Source organism: Carcharodon carcharias, chromosome 3 (assembly GCF_017639515.1).
Source record: "Carcharodon carcharias isolate sCarCar2 chromosome 3, sCarCar2.pri, whole genome shotgun sequence".
NCBI classification, from domain to species: Eukaryota; Metazoa; Chordata; class Chondrichthyes; order Lamniformes; family Lamnidae; genus Carcharodon; species Carcharodon carcharias.
This window is the reverse complement of record NC_054469.1, coordinates 181,215,206-181,233,160: the sequence shown is the minus strand read 5'-3', so window position 1 is coordinate 181,233,160 and position 17,955 is coordinate 181,215,206. Positions and strand designations below refer to the sequence as shown.

At 40.9% G+C, this 17,955-nt stretch overlaps 1 protein-coding gene across 2 annotated transcripts in view; it reads left to right on the top strand.

The window, feature by feature from the left end:
* The window catches only part of ranbp9 (RAN binding protein 9), an 85,808-nt gene that overhangs the window by 16,051 nt on the left and 51,802 nt on the right, over positions 1-17,955 (top strand). For both annotated transcript variants that reach the window (XM_041183604.1, XM_041183603.1), the window contains exons 2-4: positions 640-751; positions 14,186-14,238; positions 16,763-16,930. In XM_041183604.1, coding sequence (XP_041039538.1) covers positions 640-751; positions 14,186-14,238; positions 16,763-16,930 — 333 coding nt within the window. The remainder of the gene's footprint in view (positions 1-639; positions 752-14,185; positions 14,239-16,762; positions 16,931-17,955) is intronic.

The following is a 17,955-nucleotide window of genomic DNA, read 5'->3' as shown; positions in this document are numbered from 1 at the left end:
CATGCTTTCAGAATTAGGGTCTTTAATCTGCATGGCTATTCATAGTGGGGTTTAATATAGCCCAGCTAAGAAGATGACTATTGATTTGAAATAGTTATTCTATTCATGTCAGCATTGGGTGTTTGATTTTTTTCTAAGCTTTTGTTAAATATTTGAGTAGCAGTAATAAATCTACAGCTTTTTAAAACCTGTAATTAAAATTATAAATCACTGGTTGTACAAATGGTTATAATTGAAGATTAGGTTGTAAACCTCTGTTGTTGTCCTGTAAGCTGCCCTTGCTGAGCCTACTTTGCTCCAGGACATCCATTTATTGTTTAATTTGCTCCCTGTGGAAATTCCTACAGTCACTTTGCTTTTAACTGCTGATTTCTAACTTCAGAATTGGATTTAAGTTGTTTTTGTAAGTGTCTTTTTTTGAATCTCGATCTAAATTTATTTTTCAATAATTTGAGTGAAGGAAGTGAAGCATTAAAAAAAGGACAGTTACCTGTAACATATTACTCCCTTGAAGCATGTGCCATCTAGATTTCCATTGGTTAACTTACTATGAATGATTGCTAGGACATTTTCCACACATAATAGAATTTTTAATAATATGTTACAAGCTCAATTTTGCTCTAAATTTTGTGCCTTCAGGTCATGGTAAAACCCCAAAAGATGCAGCTTCAGTCCGTGCAATGTATCCTATCCCTGCTGCTTGTGGGATTTACTACTTCGAGGTGAAGATAGTCAGTAAAGGACGAGATGGGTAAGAGTGAATGAATTTCTGTGCTTTGTTTATTTCATTGCAGAAATTTGCCATGTAATATATATTTGAGCCATTTTTAAAAATGCAGTGTTCCTGTAGGGTAAATGCCAAGTTTGATTTCTGGGGACAGTTGAGTACATTTAAGGACATAATCTTCATTCATGAAAGTTTGTCAGCCAGCTAACCTTTAGCAAGGCACCAGCAGCTGCCAGTTCTCAGCTAAACTTGCATTTATATAGCATCCTGGTACATCCTCGGGACATCCATGGTATTATTTCTGCAGTGCAATCACTTGTTATGTAGGCAGGTGTACCAGCCATATATGCACAGTGAGATTCCACAAACAATGAATGAAAAGACTGACCAGTTAACCTGTTTTGGTGATGTTAAAAGGGGAATGTTAGATAAATGCAAAGGAGTGTCTTTTGAAAAGTGCCGTGTGATCTTTAAAATCCATTAGCTAGATGGGTCCTGGAATTAACAACTCATCCCAAAAATAATAAATCTGATCAGTACATTACGGAAGTGTTCATTAAGTTTGTTCCTGGAAAAGCTTCTTTTTGCCCTTCCCCAAGAATCACTTAGCACTACACTTCCATATCCTCAATTGCCTACCCACTGGCCTTCATTCCTGAAGATTTTGTCAATCTACTAAACTGCTCCCTCATCTCTATTTTTGATGCCCTTGTGCCCAGCAAAACCTTTCTGCTTTCCTATCCCAGTCCTTTCCCCGGTATGGTCTCAATTTCACCCCTACCCCCACCCCCACCCAACCGCCTCATGCCAAGGGGTGCGGACATGAGTATATCTGGTGACAAACTAGTTTATCTGGTCTATGTCAAACACTCTCAGGCCTCACTCCCTTCTGCAAAAACTGCCTACTACTTCATGATCATCTTGAAGAGTGAAGACAATCCCAGGTTCTTTTCTCCACTGCCTACTGTCTCCTTAAACCCTTGCTCTGCCCACTAAGCCTTCAAGCATGTATGTCCAGATACTTACATGGAAGCTGGAAAGATGCGGGTGAAATCAAAAACAGCTGAAGAATCTACCAAAGCTGAGGGTGTGAGAGGCCTCATTAACGTTTTGTAGATCTGTCTCCCGCCCAGCAACTGGCCACGTTGATAGCCAGGCCTATGGGTGATAGGGAAGGTGGGCTGAGACTCCCATGACTGGGTGGGTGGCGGAGATAGCAATTGGAGCTAGTTGGTGAATGGCTAGACAGCAGAGCTGGAAGAATTTAAGGCTTTGTTGTAGGGCTTGGTGGGTGTATACTGCTGATCCTCCTGGCCCACAACTTGTGCTGAAAGAACCACTTACCTTGGAAGTGGAAGCTGAATGTTCTCTATATCATTGACAAGTAAACTACAAGCCTGACATCTGTCATAGAGAAATTGATAGAATCCATTATTAAGGAAGTTATAGCAGGACATCTAAAATATTGTGATGTGATCAGGCATAATTTGGCTTTGTGAAAGGGAAATTGTGTTTAACTAATTTGTTAGAGTATTTTGAGTAACAAGCAAGGTGGATAAAGGTGAACCTGTAGATGTGAGGTATTTGGATTTCCAAAAGGCATTTGATAAGGCAACGCATCAAAGGTTACTAACAAGATAGAACATGGTATGGGGGTAACATATTAGCGTAGATAAAGGATTGGTTAGCTAACAGGTAGCAGAGAGCAGGGATCAAAGTTTTTATTTTCGGGTTGGCAAACTGTAACTAGTCGGGTGCTACAGGGATCAGTGCTGGGCCCTCCGCTATTTACAATCTACTTCAATAATTTGGATGAAGGGACCAAATGAATGGTAGCTAAATTTGTTGATGACACCAAGATAGGTAGGAAAGTAAGTTGTCAAGAGGAAGTAGAGAGTCTGCAAAGAGATGTAGACAGACAGGTTAAATAAATGGGCAAATGGCGATGGAGTATAATGTGGGAAAATGTGAACTTGTCCACTTTGGCAGAAAGAATAGATAAGCAGTATACTATTTAAGTGGAAAGAGATTGCAAAACGTGGTGTTACAGAGGGATCTGGATTCTTGGTACGAATCACAAAAAGTTAGCATGCAGATACAGCAAGTGATTGGAAGGCAAATGGAATGTTGGTGTTCATTGCAAGGTGAATGGAATATAAAAGTGGGGATGTTTTGCTGCAGCTGTATAGGGCTTTGGTGAGACCATATCTGGAATACTGTGTACAGTTTTGGTCTCTTATTTGAGAAAATATATACTTGTGTTAGAAGCATAAGACATAGGAGCAGAAGTAGGCCATTTGGCCCATTGAGCCTGCTCCGCCATTCAATGAGATCATGGCTGATCTAATAATCCTCAATTGCTGCCTTTTCCTCCATAATCCTTGATTCCCTTACTGATTAAAAACCTGTCTATTTCAGCCTTGAATATACTTAACAGCCCAGCCTCTACAGCCGTCTGCGGTAAAGAATTCCACAGATTGACCACCCTCAGAGAAGAAATTCTTCCTCATCTGTCTTAAATGGATGACCCCTTACTCTGAGATTATGGCCTCTGGTCCTAGACTTCCACAAGGGGAAACAACCTCTCAGCATCCACCCTGTCAAGCCCCCTAAGAATCTTATATGTTTCAATAACGTCGCCTTCATTCTTTGGAACGCCAATGAGTACAGGCCCAACCTACTCAACCCGTCCTTATAAGAAAATCACTCCATATCCAGGATCAGCCTTGTGAACCTTCTCTCAACCGCCTCCAATGCCAGTATATTTTTCCTTAGATAAGGGGATCAAAACTGTTCACAATATTCTAGGTATGGTCTAACTAGTGCCTTGTACAGCTTTAGCAAGACTTCCCTATTTTTATACTCCGTTGCTTTTTAAATAAAGGCCAATATCCATTTGCCTTACCTATTATCTGCTGAACTTGTATGCTAGCTTTTTGTGATTCATGCACAAGGGCTGTCAAATCCCTGTGTGCTGCAGCTTTCTTCAGCCTTTCTCAATTTAAATAATATTCAGCTCCTCTATTCTTCCTGTCAAAGTGCATAACCTTACATTTTCCCACATTATATTCCATCTGCCAAGGTTTTGCCCACTTGTTTAAGCAGTACAGAGAAGGTTGACTTGACTCATTCCTGGGTTAAAGGCCTTATCCTATGAACTAAGGTTCAACAGGTTGGGCCTATAACTTTTTGGGTAAGAAGAATGAGAGGTGCTCTTATTGAAAAATATGAGATCCTGAGGGGACTTGATAAGGTCAGTACTGGGACAATGTTTCCACTTGTGGGGGAGACTAAAATTATCGCACGTTATTTAAGAATATGAGGTTTCCCTTTGAAGACAGAGATGAGAAGAATTGTTTTCTCTAAGGGCCATTAGAACGTGGAATTATCTTCCCCCAGAGAGCTGTGGAGGCTGGGTCATTGGATTTATTCAAGGCCGAGTTAGATATTTTTAATAGACAAAGGAGTCGATGGTTGTTTATTCTTTTATGGGATGTGGGTATCGAAGGCTGGAGCAGCATTTATTGCTCATCCCTAATTGCCTTTGAGGTGGTGGTGAGCTGCCTTCTTGAACTGCTGCAGTCCATGTGGTGTATGTACACCCACAGTGCTGTTAGGTAGGGAGTTCCAGGATTTTGACCCAATGACACTGAAGGACCGGCATTATAGTTCCAAGTCAAGATGGTGCATGGCTTAGAAGGGAACTTGCAGGTGGAGGTGTTCCAATGCATCTGGGGCCCTTGTCCTTCTAGGTGGTAAAGTTAGGGTGTTTGAGAGATACTGTCAAAGGAGCCTTGAGTTGCTGCAGTGCAATTTGTAGATGGTGCATACTGCTGCCAATGTTCGTCAATGTTGGAAGGAGTGAATGTTAAAGGTGGATAGGGTGGCAATCGAGTGGCTGCTTTGTGCCAGATGGTGTCAAGCTTTTGAGTATTGTTGGAGCTGCCTTCTTCCAGGCAAGTGGAGCGTATGCCATCATGTTCCTGACTTGTGCCTTGTAGATGGTCAATGGGCTTTGGGGAGCCAGGAGGTGAGCTACTCGCCAGAGTTCCTAGCCTCTGACCTACTTTTGTAGCCACAGTATCTGTATGGCTGGTCCAGTTCTATTTCTGGTCAACGTTAACACCCAAAATGTTGATAGTGGGGGATTCAGCGTTGGTAATGCCATTGAATGTCATGGTGTTGAATTCCCTCTTGTTGAAAGTGGTCATTGCCTGGCACTTGTGAGGCACGAATGGTACTTGCCAGTTGTCAGCCCAAGCCTGAATGTTGTCCGGGTCGTGCTGCATTTCGGCATGAACTACTTCAGTTTCTGAGGAGTCACGGATAGTGCTGAACATTGTGCAACCATCAGCAAATATCCCCACTTATGATGGAGGGAAGATCATTGATCAAGCAGATGAAGATAGTTGGACTAGGATACCACCCTGAGGAACTCCTGCAATGATGCCCTGGAACAGATATGATTGACCTCCAACAACTATAACCATTTTCTTTGTGCTGAGTATGACTCCAATCAGTGGAACTTTTCCCCCCTGATTCCCATTGACTCCAGTTTTGCCTGGGATTCTTGATTCCACACTCAGTCAAATGCTGCCTTGATGTCAGGGCAGTCACTCTCACCTCACCCCTGAGCTCAGGTCTTTTGTCCATATTTGGACTAAAGCTATGATGAGGTCAGGAGCTGAATGGGCCTGGTGGAACACAAACTGAGCATTAGTGAGCAGGTTATTACTGAGTAAGTGTCATTTTATAGCGCAGTTGATGACCCTTTCCATTACTTTACTGATGATCAAGAGTACACTGATAGGGCGGTAATTGGATTTGTTAGGTTGGAGTTTGTCCTGCTTTTTGTGGACAGGACATACCTGGGCAGTTGCCACATTGCAGGGTAGATGCCAGTGTTGTAGCCATACTGGAACAGCTTGACTAAGGCCACAACTAGTTCTGGAGCATGTCTTCGGTACTATTACTGGAATGTTGTCATGCCTGCTTTTGCAGTATCCATTGTCTTCAGCCATTTTTTGACATCACATGGAGCGAATCATAGTGGCTGAAGACTGGCAGCTGTGATGCAGAGACCTCCAGATGAGGGTGAGATAGATCATCCACTCGGCACTTCTGGCTGAAGATTGTTGCAAATACTTCAGCCTTGTCTTTTGCACTGATGTGCTAGTCTTCTCCCATGATTGAGGATGGGGATATTTGTGGAGCTGCCTCCTCCTGTTAGTAGTTGTTTAATTGTCCACTACCATTCATGATTGGATGTGGCTGGACTGCAGAGCTTAGATCTGATCTGTTGGTTGTGGGATTGCTTAGCTCTGTTTGTTACATGCTGTTTTCACTGTTTGGCATGCTAGTAGTCCTGTGTTGTAGTTTCACCAGGTTGACATCTAATTTTTGGGCATGTCTGGAGCTGCTACTGGCTTGGCCTCCTGCACCCTTCATTGAATCAGGCTTGATCCTCCAATTTAATGGTAGAGTGGGGGATATGCTGGGGCCATGAGGTTACAGGTTATGGCTGTATACAATGCTGCTGCTGATGACCCACAGTGCTTCATGGATACTCAGTTTTAAGTTGTTGGATCTGTTTGAAATCTATCCCATTTAGCATGGCGGTGATGCCACACAACACAATGGAGCATATCCTCGAGGTGAAGATGGTACTTTGTCTCCACAAGGACTTTCTGGTGGTCACTCCCGCTGATACTGTTATGGACAGATGCACCTGTGATAGGTAGATGGGTGATGATGAACACAATTAAGTTTTTCCACTTGTTGGTACCCTCACCATCTGCCACAGGCCCAATCTAGCACTAGTTAGGACTTGGCCAGCTCGGTCAGTAGTGGTGTTACTCAGCCACTCTTGGTGATGGGCATTGAAGTCCCCCACCCAGAGTACATTCTGTGCACTTGCCACCATTAGTGCTAACTCCAAGTTCAACATGGAGGAGTACTGATTCATCAGCTGAGGGGGGCATGGGGGATAGGTGATAGCAGGATGCTTCCTTGCCCATGTATGACCTGATGCCATGCGACTTCATGTGATCCAGTTTCAATGTTGAGGACTTGCAGGGCAACTTTTTCCTAACTGTATACCATTATGCTACCATCCTGAATGAGTTTGTGCTGTTGGTGGGACAGGACGTACCTAGAGATGGTGGTGGTGGTGTCTGGGACATTGACTAAGATGTGATTCTGTGAATTTGACTGTGTCAGGCTGGTGCTTGACTAGTCTGTGGGATAGCTCTCCAATTTTGACAAAAGCCCCCAGATGTTAATAAAGAGGCCTTTGCAGGGTTGACAGGGCTGAGTTTGCCATTTGTTGTTTCCAGTGCCTGAGTCAATACCTGGTGATCCCTCTAGTTTCATTCCTCCTTGTAGACTTTGTAGCGGTCTTGATACAACTAAGTGGCTTGCTAGACCATTTAAGAGTCAACCACATTACTGCGGATCTGGAGTCACATGTAGGCCAGACCAGGTAAGGACGCAAGATTTCCTTCACTAAAAGGCATTAGTGAACCAGATGGGTTTTTCGACAATGGTTTCATGGTCACCTTTACCGAGACTAGCTATTTTTAATTCCAGATGTGTTAATTGAATTCAAAATGCAGCAGCTGCCGTGATGGGATTCAAATCCATGTACCCAAAGCCTTAGCCTGGGCCTCTGGATTGCTAGTCCAGTGACATTACCGCTACGCCACTGTCTGCGGGGAGGGGAGGCCAAGACAGGAAAGTGGAGTTTAGACCACAACCAGATCAACCATGATCTTATTGAATGGCAGAGTATAATGAAGAGCCTACACCTGAGTCCTATGTTCCTATGACCCCTGTGAAACCCGTGCAGCAGCAGTAAATTTTGAGTTGGGTCCCAGTTGGACTGTGGAACCCTCATTTTAAATGTTATTTAAGTGCCCTGCCTATCTTGGATATCTTCATATCTGCCGCCAAGGCAGGTTGGGTTCACATTGCCTGTGTCTTCCTTTTAAACACCTCTTCCGTTCATCACAAATGGGATGAATATCAAGGCCATAGTCATTACGGTCTGTAAGTCCTTGCTTAAGTATCTTCACTTCCCTCTCCTTTTAATACCCTTCTTCGACTGCACCATTGGATATCCTGCATAATATATTCTTCTATTGTTCAATATTCATTCATTTCTGATTATGCCTCTGTAAAAAGCCTTAAAACATTATTTTACTCTAAGGCATTATATAAATGTTTTTTGTAGCCTTTATTTAAATGCTAAAACTTGAAGCAGGGCTTGTACTCACAATCTGTTGCTACCGAGGTAAGAGTGCTACCAACAAAGTCAAACTAAAAGATAGTGTCTCTGCCATGATACAGTTCTGCAGACCCCAGCAGCCCAACCTAGGTAGGGAGTATCATCAGGCTATTGGGTTGGAGGCTTTTGGCATTGCAGCTGAGCTGGAGAATGGAGAATTAAGTACACTTTTTCTAACAATAGTCACTAGGTAATGAGCAATAGCAAGAAATTAAATTGTCTTACTTTCCTTTCCATGTCAAGGGCACTGAAACCAGCTGTATCAGCTGCTGCATTGTGGCTGAATCAGCACAAATTGTGATTAAACTGTAGCTTGAAACAGTAATGTGTGAAAGCTTTGGAAAGTAGGAAAAGACAAGTGGCTCAGCCAGTGGTTAATTTAGATAACAATAGTGGACTCTGCTTGTGTTGTACTAGGGAATTAAAGGAGGTAGGAAAATTGAGATATTTAACTTGCAACCTCTTCCTTCAGATTGATCAACTGATATTTTAGCTCATATTCTTTGAGTTTAGAATGTTAAACAGTGATATAATTGTGGTATTTCAAATGATAAAGAAATTTACTGGGGTAGCTACATATATATTATTTCCTCTGGTAAAGAAATCTAGAATTAGACGATATAATCTTAAAATTAAAGTTAGGCTATTCAGGGGTGAAATCAGGAGCATTTTTTTATACAAAAGGTAGGTTCATACAAGTTTCATACAAATTTTGAATTTGCTTCTTCCAAAAGACTGGACTTTGGGTCCCAGGTTAGTTGAAAATGTCATGACTGAGATTGATTGAGTTTTGTAAAGTACCATATCCAGAGATATGGAGCAAAGGCAGGAAACTGAGTTGAGGTACATACCAGCCATGATCTAATTGAATAGGGGAGCAGGTACAAGGGGCTGATTTAAAAAAATATATATATATTTATTCATGAGCTGTGGGTGTCGCTGGCAAAGTCAACAATTATTGCCCACCCTAACTACACTTGAAAAGGTGGTGATGAGCCACTGCCTTGAACCACCATGGTCCATCTGGTGTAGGTACATCCTGTTAGGAAGGGAGTTCTAGGATTTTAACCCGGTGATGATGAAGGAATGCCAATATAGTTCCAAGTTAGGATGGTATGTGGCTTGGAGGGGAACTTGCAGGTGGTGTTGTTCCCATAGTGTCTTGGTTCTTCTAGGGAGTAGAGGTCATGGGTTTGGAAGATGCTGTTAAAGGAGTACAGGTGAGCTGCTGCAGTATAGCTTCTAGATTCAACACACTGCTGCCATGGGGGAGTGAATGTCTAAGCAGGTAGATGGGTGTTAATCAAGTGGACTAATTTGTTTTGAATGGTGTTGAACTACTTGAATATTGTTGGAGCTGCATTCATCCAGGCCAATTGGAGAGTATTCTATCACACTCCTGACTTATGCATTGTAGTTGGTGGGCAGGCTTTTGGAGGTCACAGGTGAGTTAGTCACTTCAGAATTCCCAGCCTCTGATCTTGAAGGTGGTGCTGAGTCATCTCCTTGAGCCATTGTGTTGTCCTTGTGTTGGCAAACCTATCCACACAGGCCAATGAATGGCCTACCCCTGTCCCTATGTTTCTCAGTATAGTTTAGATCTGGCCAATAACCCGCCAGCACTCTTGCTCTGAATGCAAAAAAATATAATTCAGCTGTTATTGTCTTTGACCAACTTATTTTGGTTTCAACTAAGATTCTTCAAGCAATTGTGTTTATTCCTGGTAAAGATTAACTGCTGATTTGAACATTTTAGTTGAAAAATTTTAAACTTAGCTGGTTTTTATGATGAAATACTGTGTTTAGAGAAGCTGAATTTAAATACCAAGCTAGAATGCCAATAGCCTAAAAGATGAGGTTTTGTTAGCATTTGGACACCCCTGCACACAAAGATATGTCATTTTGATGTCAAATACATTTTACTTGGTGTTGGCTTCCCAATTAAAAGAAATGCAATGTGAATGGCAAAATCGCTAGTGTGACTGAACACCAAGTTTGGGAAGAGTTAAAAAGGTAAACAAGGAAGTTATGATTAGCTGACTCCATGATTGAACTTGGAAAGCACGGGAGGAGGAGAGGGGGGAGAATGAGTTCAGTTGGAGTAGGAGACAGTGCTACAAACGTTAATTTTGAAATGTGCCTGTGTATGCGTGTGATCCCTTCTCTTTCCATCTTATAATGGGCAACTGAGCAAAGGCCTGAAGAATGTTAACCATTTCTTATGGAGAGAGGGAAACAAAATGACTGGCCTTTTTTGTCCTAAAATCATAGAATGAGCACAGAAAGAGACCATGTGGCCGATTGTGCCAGATTTTTTTTTTAGTAGAGCTATCCAATTAGTCCCACTTTTGCACTTTCCCCATGGTCCTGTATTTTTTTCCTTCACGTATTTATCCAATTCGCATCTGAACCTGCTTTCAAGAAGTACATTCCAGGTCATTACTCACTGTGCAAACAAAAGGCAAAAAAAAAAGAGACGACAATCTGTGTCCTTTGGTTAAGATCCTTCTGCCACTGGAAGTGTTTCTTCTATTAAAACCATTCATGATTTTGAATGCTACCTTCTTAATCTCCTTTGCTGTTGGGAAAACAACCCCAGCTTGACCAGTATCTCCACATCTCTGACGTCCCTCATACCTGGCACCATTTTAGCTGGCTCCAAAGCTTTGACACCCTGCAACTCTGGGCATTCAATTTTTGGAGCACAGTGTTTCAGTTGAGGCCTAATAAGTGTTTCATAATGTTTTAGGATTTTTCTTGCTTTTGTATTTCATGCATCTTAATAAAACGAGGGATCCCTTTTTTTATCAGACATCTCAACCAGTCCTGCCACCTCTAAAGTGTGTGTATATGCTCCCAGGTGTCTTTGCTCTTTAAACTTTAAAATAATGCCCTGTGCACCCAAGTCCAGTAATTAATATGTATCAAAATGAGCAGAGGTCCTAATACCAATATTACACCCCTGGTTAAGATAAGGAGAGGGAAGACCTCAGCAACTACACGCCGGGCAGCCTTACATTGGTGGTGGGGAAACTTGTAGGGACAATAATCCAGGACAAAATGAATCAGGATTTGGAAAAGTACAGGCCCTCCAGTCTGAAAACCTACCGTTTACCATGACACTTTGCTTTCTGTTCCTTAGCCAATTTTGCACCAACATTGGACAGGTCAACGTACCAGCGTTGATACTGTCCCTTTTATTTAATCCATTAAGCTTTAATTTTGCTAACAAGTCTATTATGTAGTATTCTATCAAATGCCGCCTTTGAAAATTCGTGTGCACATCAACTATCTAACCTCTCTGATTCTTTAGCGAAGAACTCAATCAAGTTGGTTAGACATGAGTTTGTTTTAATATATCTGTGCTGAATTTCATTTATTAGCCCCTACTTTTCCAAAGGCCAATTAATTTTGTCCTGGATTATTGTCTCCCCATCACTGAAGTAGGGCTGACTGGCCTGTAGTTGCCGAGTTTGTCCCTCTCCCCATGGGTCCTCTGTCACTACTTCCTTATCTAAGGAGAATTGGGAGATTATGGCCAAAGCATCTGCAATTTTGCAGCCTTGCTTCCCTCAGTAACTGAGGATGCATCCCATTCAGCCTGGATGACTGTCTTCTACTTGGAGGCCTACTATCCTTTTCAGTACTTCCCTGGTATCTATCTCCATCCTATCCAATTTCTCTATCTCTTCCTTTCACTGTGACATTGACAGCATCCTCTTCTAGTAGAGATGTGAAGTATTCATTTAGTACCACAGCCATGTCTTATGTTCCCATGACAAAATGTCCTTTTAGGTACTACCTAATTGGCCCCACCGTTCTTAGATTATCCTTTTACTATTTACATGTTTATAAAAAGATTGCTGAGTTTCCTGTTGCGTGAAGCACTAATCTATTCTCATACTCTCAACTCCTCAATCCCCATTTTAGATCTCCTCTGTACTTTCTATATTCAGCTTGATTCCCTACTGTATTACATAAGCCTCCTTGTTCTGTCTCATTTTAATCTGTATATCTTTTGTCATCCAGGAGCTTTAGTTTTGGATGCAATCCAAAGATTATTACCTCTGTGGCCCTGCTCTTTGATTTCCTCCTGAGCTTCTGAGTGCAGGATCTCAATCCTTTTCCTTCCTATGTCATTGATATCTACATGGGCCATGGCTGTCCTCCTTGTCCCTGCTTCCTTAAAATGCTCTGCATTCTTTCAGTGGTGTCTTGTACCCTAGCACCAGGGAGGCTGAGATTTTTATTTTTATTTTTACACCAGACCATGTAGGACTTGTGCAACGGCATCAGAAACATCTGCTGACTGTTGAATCCTTTATGACCATGGCATTTCTACACTGGTGTGCATTCGTTCACCCCATGTTGCTGTTTGTATGCTCTAGACTGCACTCCAATGAGGTCTCATCACCTTCACTGATATTCAGCCCAGAAGATTCCTTTTAGTGCCTACCATTTCCTACCTGCTGTGTGGCCAACCAACTTACTATCCTTCTGAACCCTCCCTAGCTGTGGGCTGACCACCACCTGGAATGCATCTAGGAAATTGTTTTTCATGTGCCCTGCAGTGACTCCTATCATGTTAAATGTAATTTGGGGGCAAGAGGAGAACATAATTTTGGAATGCCTGTGACTAAATGTGAAGGGATGGAAGGAAGAGAATTAAATATCAACTATGCCATTCTGATTTGAGAGAGAACTAGAAAGCCATGAAACTTGTTGGAAGATCAGAGTTTAGAGATGCATTATGAACTTTGAAGATATGACTCTTTGACAGAGTATTTGTTTTGTTAAAATAGGCATTTGCTAACATGGTAACTTGATATGCAGCTTGTAGTGCCAGTATGATGACTCAAAATTACAAGATGTCTTCAAGACTGCAAGTTCTGCCAGGTCCTTGTAAAGGAGCTGGTTTAGGAGTTGGAAACTGATCCACACCTTTTGTATGCAAGGATAATGAAGCAAAAATACCCCACACCTCAGTGACTTCTCCTTTTTCTCCATTCCCTCACCTACCTCCTGCTCCCCTACTTTTAAGGAACACTTGAATTCTTTCTGGTGTAAGGAGGCAATTCAGTGCTGTTGTTACTATATCTAACTCTCAATCTCCTTCTTAACAAGTATCAATTGAATTTCCTTTTTAAAGGCATCCATTGATTCCAAATTAACTACTGCTTCTTGGAGTCAGTTCAATACATCCACTCTACTGTTGAGATTGGAAACAGATTTTTCTAATCTGTAATCTTGCTTGAGGCTTGCAAATTTTGTATGTGTGCTCTTCTGCCCTGGGTTTGATACCACTTGCATAACTTTCCCACTTCAATATTAAACTATTTTAAAGGTCAGTATTTTTTCGAATGAAGATAAGTTTCAATTGCTTGAACTTTCCTTCTTATTTCTCTCAAAGCCTAGCGTTGTTCTGGCCACTCACCTAAATAATTTTTAACGCATCTGTATTCTTTGAAATGGGGCCGAACAAACATACTCCATAATGTTGAGATTTTCATTGATCTACAATGGTAGCATTGCTTGTTCTGATTTGTTAATATTCATTAAGTTAATTATTAATTAATTGCTGATTGTCTTTGAATGTTCAGGACACTGGTAGATGCAGAAATCATCAAACATTGTCATCTTTAACCTCAATATCTAAATTGATAGGAACCTTCAATTCTCATTTGGAAACATTACAATTGCATTGTGTAGAACCACTTCTAATAGAAGCAGTTGTGCATGTCTTTGCTTTCATTGATGTGGAATATGCTCCGGTGTGCATCGATGTGAACAGCCAAATTGCAGTAATACACAGCTGCAAGTTTTGTTTTCAGATTGCAAGTTTTTCCTAATGACTAAGGGAAGTGTGCATAGCCAAGAATGTGAAAGTGGCTAGCTAGAAAATATAGTGACCAACTGCTTTCTTACCACTTGAGCCATCAGTGCCAAGACAGCATGCCTCTTGGGGTATCACTACATTGGTGGATGCACTAATACTGGCTCAGATGGTGCTAATGTTGGTTGCCAACAGCAGCAGCGGTATGTATGGTAAGTTAAGCTGATAAGTATTCGAGTTACCTCAGGGCTTTATGCAACAATCTTATAAAAATGTTGTGCAGAAAGGTAACTGTGTAAACTTCATTGACTGAAGAAACTTAAGAATGATTTTATTACAGGTACATGGGCATTGGGCTTTCTGCTCAAGGTGTCAACATGAACAGACTACCAGGTAGGTGCTTCATTTTAGATTGCTTCTTAAAGGATCACAATGTTTGTAACTCTGGAAACCTGAAATATAAACAGCTCATCAATAAGCACTGAAAAGAGGAGAGAACTGGAAGGATGCTCCTGATGTTCCTCTGACTTACTGCTTCACCTACTGTCTTATCTTATTCTGACCTTCCCACCTTTTGATCTCGAGGACTGTACCAGCCAAACTCAGTGCAGACTTTAGGAACATTAACCTTGATTTTAAAACCCCAACAACAGACGAGAGAGGGGCAGGGTTTAAAACATCAGGTAATCTAACTCCATTTTGATCTTGATATAATTTTAAGTGCAGGAATCAGGCCAAGGATGAGGCTCCCGCACAAAGCAGTCGGTGTCTAATTAGCATGAAAGTAGTGACATATTGACATCATTGATGCTGCGATTTAAATTTAATAGTGCATGAGGGGAAGAAGACCTGTCCTGCAGGGTTACCGCCTGATGATCCAAGGTGGGAGTTGCAGGCTCCCAAAGTTGAGTGGCTATTTTAGCACACTCTGTGGGCCAGGAGAAGCAGGAGTTTCCCACTGACCCCGGTCACCCCCCACTGTCCATAATTGGCCCTCCAAAGAAATCAACAGCCTCTTCTCTGATTAACGAGAAGCTGTTTCAAGGGGAGGTGATGGCGTAGTGGTATTGTCACTAACTAAAAATCCAGAGACCCAGGGTAATTCTCTGGGGACCAGGGTTCGAATCCTGCTGTGGCAAATGGTGGAATTTAAATAAAAGTCTAATGTTGATCGTGAAACCAGTTGTTGTAAAAACCCATATGGTTCATTAATGTCCTTTAGGGAAGAAAATCTTAGTCCTTACCTGGTCTGGCCGACATGTGACTCCAGACCCACAGCAATGTGGTTGACGCTTAGCTGCCTTCTGAACAAGGGCCGTTAGGGATGGATAATTAATGCTGGCGTGGCCAGCGACATCCACATCTAATGAATAAAAAAAAGCTAAGTATGCCTCAACATGGCACTAGAAGAAGAACCTGTGTTCCCATGCTCTTATGATTAACATGCCCGATTTATACTGTATTTTTTAGAAGAAAGATACTTTTTTAATTTCAAATTATTAAAAAGCTCATTAATTCTACTCTTTTGGATGTGGGTAAATTTCAACAGCTTCAGCTGCCCTTTTCTGCATACCCACCTTTTCCCAGAGCATGTGGCCGTCACTGTGCCATAGTAAACTTAACATATGGAAGTCATATCTTGCCGAAAGACTGTATGTTATTTATCCTCAGTTATAGAAGTAATTTTATTTTTCTAATTCAATATGGTGTTCCCCCTATCATGTAGTTTTGAGGTAATTTTAGGGCATAAAACTTAGTCTGTTTATGAGCACTCCTTAATTTTACAAGGATGGAAGCATGTTATTGAATCTATATTAATTAAAAATTATAACCAATGGATTGAACTATTTACAATGTCTTATTGTGTTGATTCTATTACAACACAAATTGTATCTAAGCAATCTACAAGAAAATGTTACAAGGCATACCTGCATCAAAGTGCGAATTATTTTTCAATATTCTAATGGACCTAATGTGTTTCTAGCACTTCAAAAAATGCTACAGATCTGAAATAAAGACATAGGCTCAGATTTTTCGGCCCTCTCGCAGGTGGGACCGGATGATTCTGGTGGTGGGTGGGTACAGAAAATTCTGCCCATTATTTTTCACCTTTAATAATGATGCAGCCACATGTATTTTTTTCTTTATAAGAACCTCTACCTATCCATCTCTATTTTGTCCTTAAAAACCCTCTTTAAATCCCAACTCTTTTGACCTTCATGCTTTCTAAATTTCCTCTCGACTCCAATTCCAGTGTTAACTAATTACGATTCCATAAAGTGCTTTGGGATTTCTTTTAGGCTACAGGTACGAAACAAATGCAAGATATTGTAAACGTGGAGACAATAGTCTGGTGCATTTGCTTTGATCAATACCTGCTCTTCTTTCCCCCAACACCCCCATCCAGTCACCTTGTGTCTGTACCTACTTCCTGTCAACTTTTTCTATTTATAGATATGGGATATAAGAATTTATAATGGAAACTATGTAATTATCGTACTGTAATTAAACCCTCCTTCCACCTGAAAACTACATTTTGGTTTTGTCTCACCAAGTGTAGTGCCAGGGGAGATTGACTAATATGTTTTATGAAAGTGCTTACACAAAAAAAAACACTTTTTTTATCTTTACTTTGAAGTTTCTACTGCCTTGGATTTGGAATTATATTGATAGCTGAGCACTTTGGGTGGAATGGCAGGGTGGGGGGAAAGGGAGTTGTTTTCTGCAAGAATTGATGAGGACAAACTGCTTTTCAAATAAATTAACATATTTAGTTGTGTGGGTCCAATAACCAATTTAGTCACCAATTGCTTTAAAATCAGTAGTTTGAAATCTGTTTGAAACTGCTGTATTCCAGAGTACATATTCATGTTTAGCATTATACTGTTTGTTTATTAATGTGAAACTTTCGTTTTAGGCTGGGATAAGCATTCATATGGTTACCATGGGGATGATGGTCATTCATTCTGTTCCTCTGGGACTGGACAGCCCTATGGACCAACCTTTACAACTGGAGATGTAATTGGGTGCTGCGTAAATCTGATCAATAATACCTGTTTCTACACAAAGAATGGTCACAGTTTAGGTATGAATTTATAAGGATAATTCAGGTTTATGTAGAATGTTAAACATTTGCATGATCAAGTCATTGAAATTTAAGTAATTCTTTCACTTTTACACTTTAAATGCAATTCAGGAATTTCTGAGCTCAAGAACTTTAATTCTGATTCTCAGAGATAAGAGCTTCATTTATACTTGGAAGGAGCATTTTGAACATAATGCTAAGAAATGTTTAAAATTGAAATAATTCATTGTATGGTGTTGTATTAATGGAAGGACATAGGTTTACACATTTTGCTTTACTTACTTACCCACCCTGCCCTTTCTTAATTTAGCTAGCTGTCAATCCCTGGTAACAATTGTTATCTGCCTGAATGCTGTCCTTGTTCAATTCTTTGGTAATTAGAGTGATGTTTGTAGAAGCAGTGTAAAAATGTCTTTGATTCCTCATCGGCTCTCTATCCTATCCTTGTTCCTCATATTCTTTTGGAGTGTTTAAATATCTTTGTGCAAGTGAGGAATGCTATAGAATGCAAGTTGCTGTCTCTTGGCGTGTTGGGGAAAAGAAATTGTACATAGGCTAATAGCACAGTAACAAAGATGAAGAGACAAGATTTTGTTTTAACAGTATTGAACTCTTCTGTTAGTCCCAGGCTTTGAGTTGATTAACTTGATTTGGAAAAGGGGTGGATTTTGCAACGGGGGAGTATGTTTTCACTCATTTGTATTTGCTCACATCACTGCTCCTGGCTAATGTGGTCTGAAATCTATGTTTACACGTTTTTGTTTTTCAAATCCATAGCTCCTAATCTTTGGTTCTGGAAGAATAGATAGTGTTGTAATAAACCAAACGTAGATGTCTGGTGGCCAAAGATATCAGTTCATGATCAGCATTTCCCCACTAAACCTTTTTTTAAAAAGACATTCGACTCTCAATCTACCTTGTTTTTAAAGTTATTTCTTTGGATGCCTTCTATCATGGGAGACTGCCAAGGCTCTTCTCCAAGCTATTATTACTTATATGGCTCTGAAACTGGTTTTTTTAGCTCC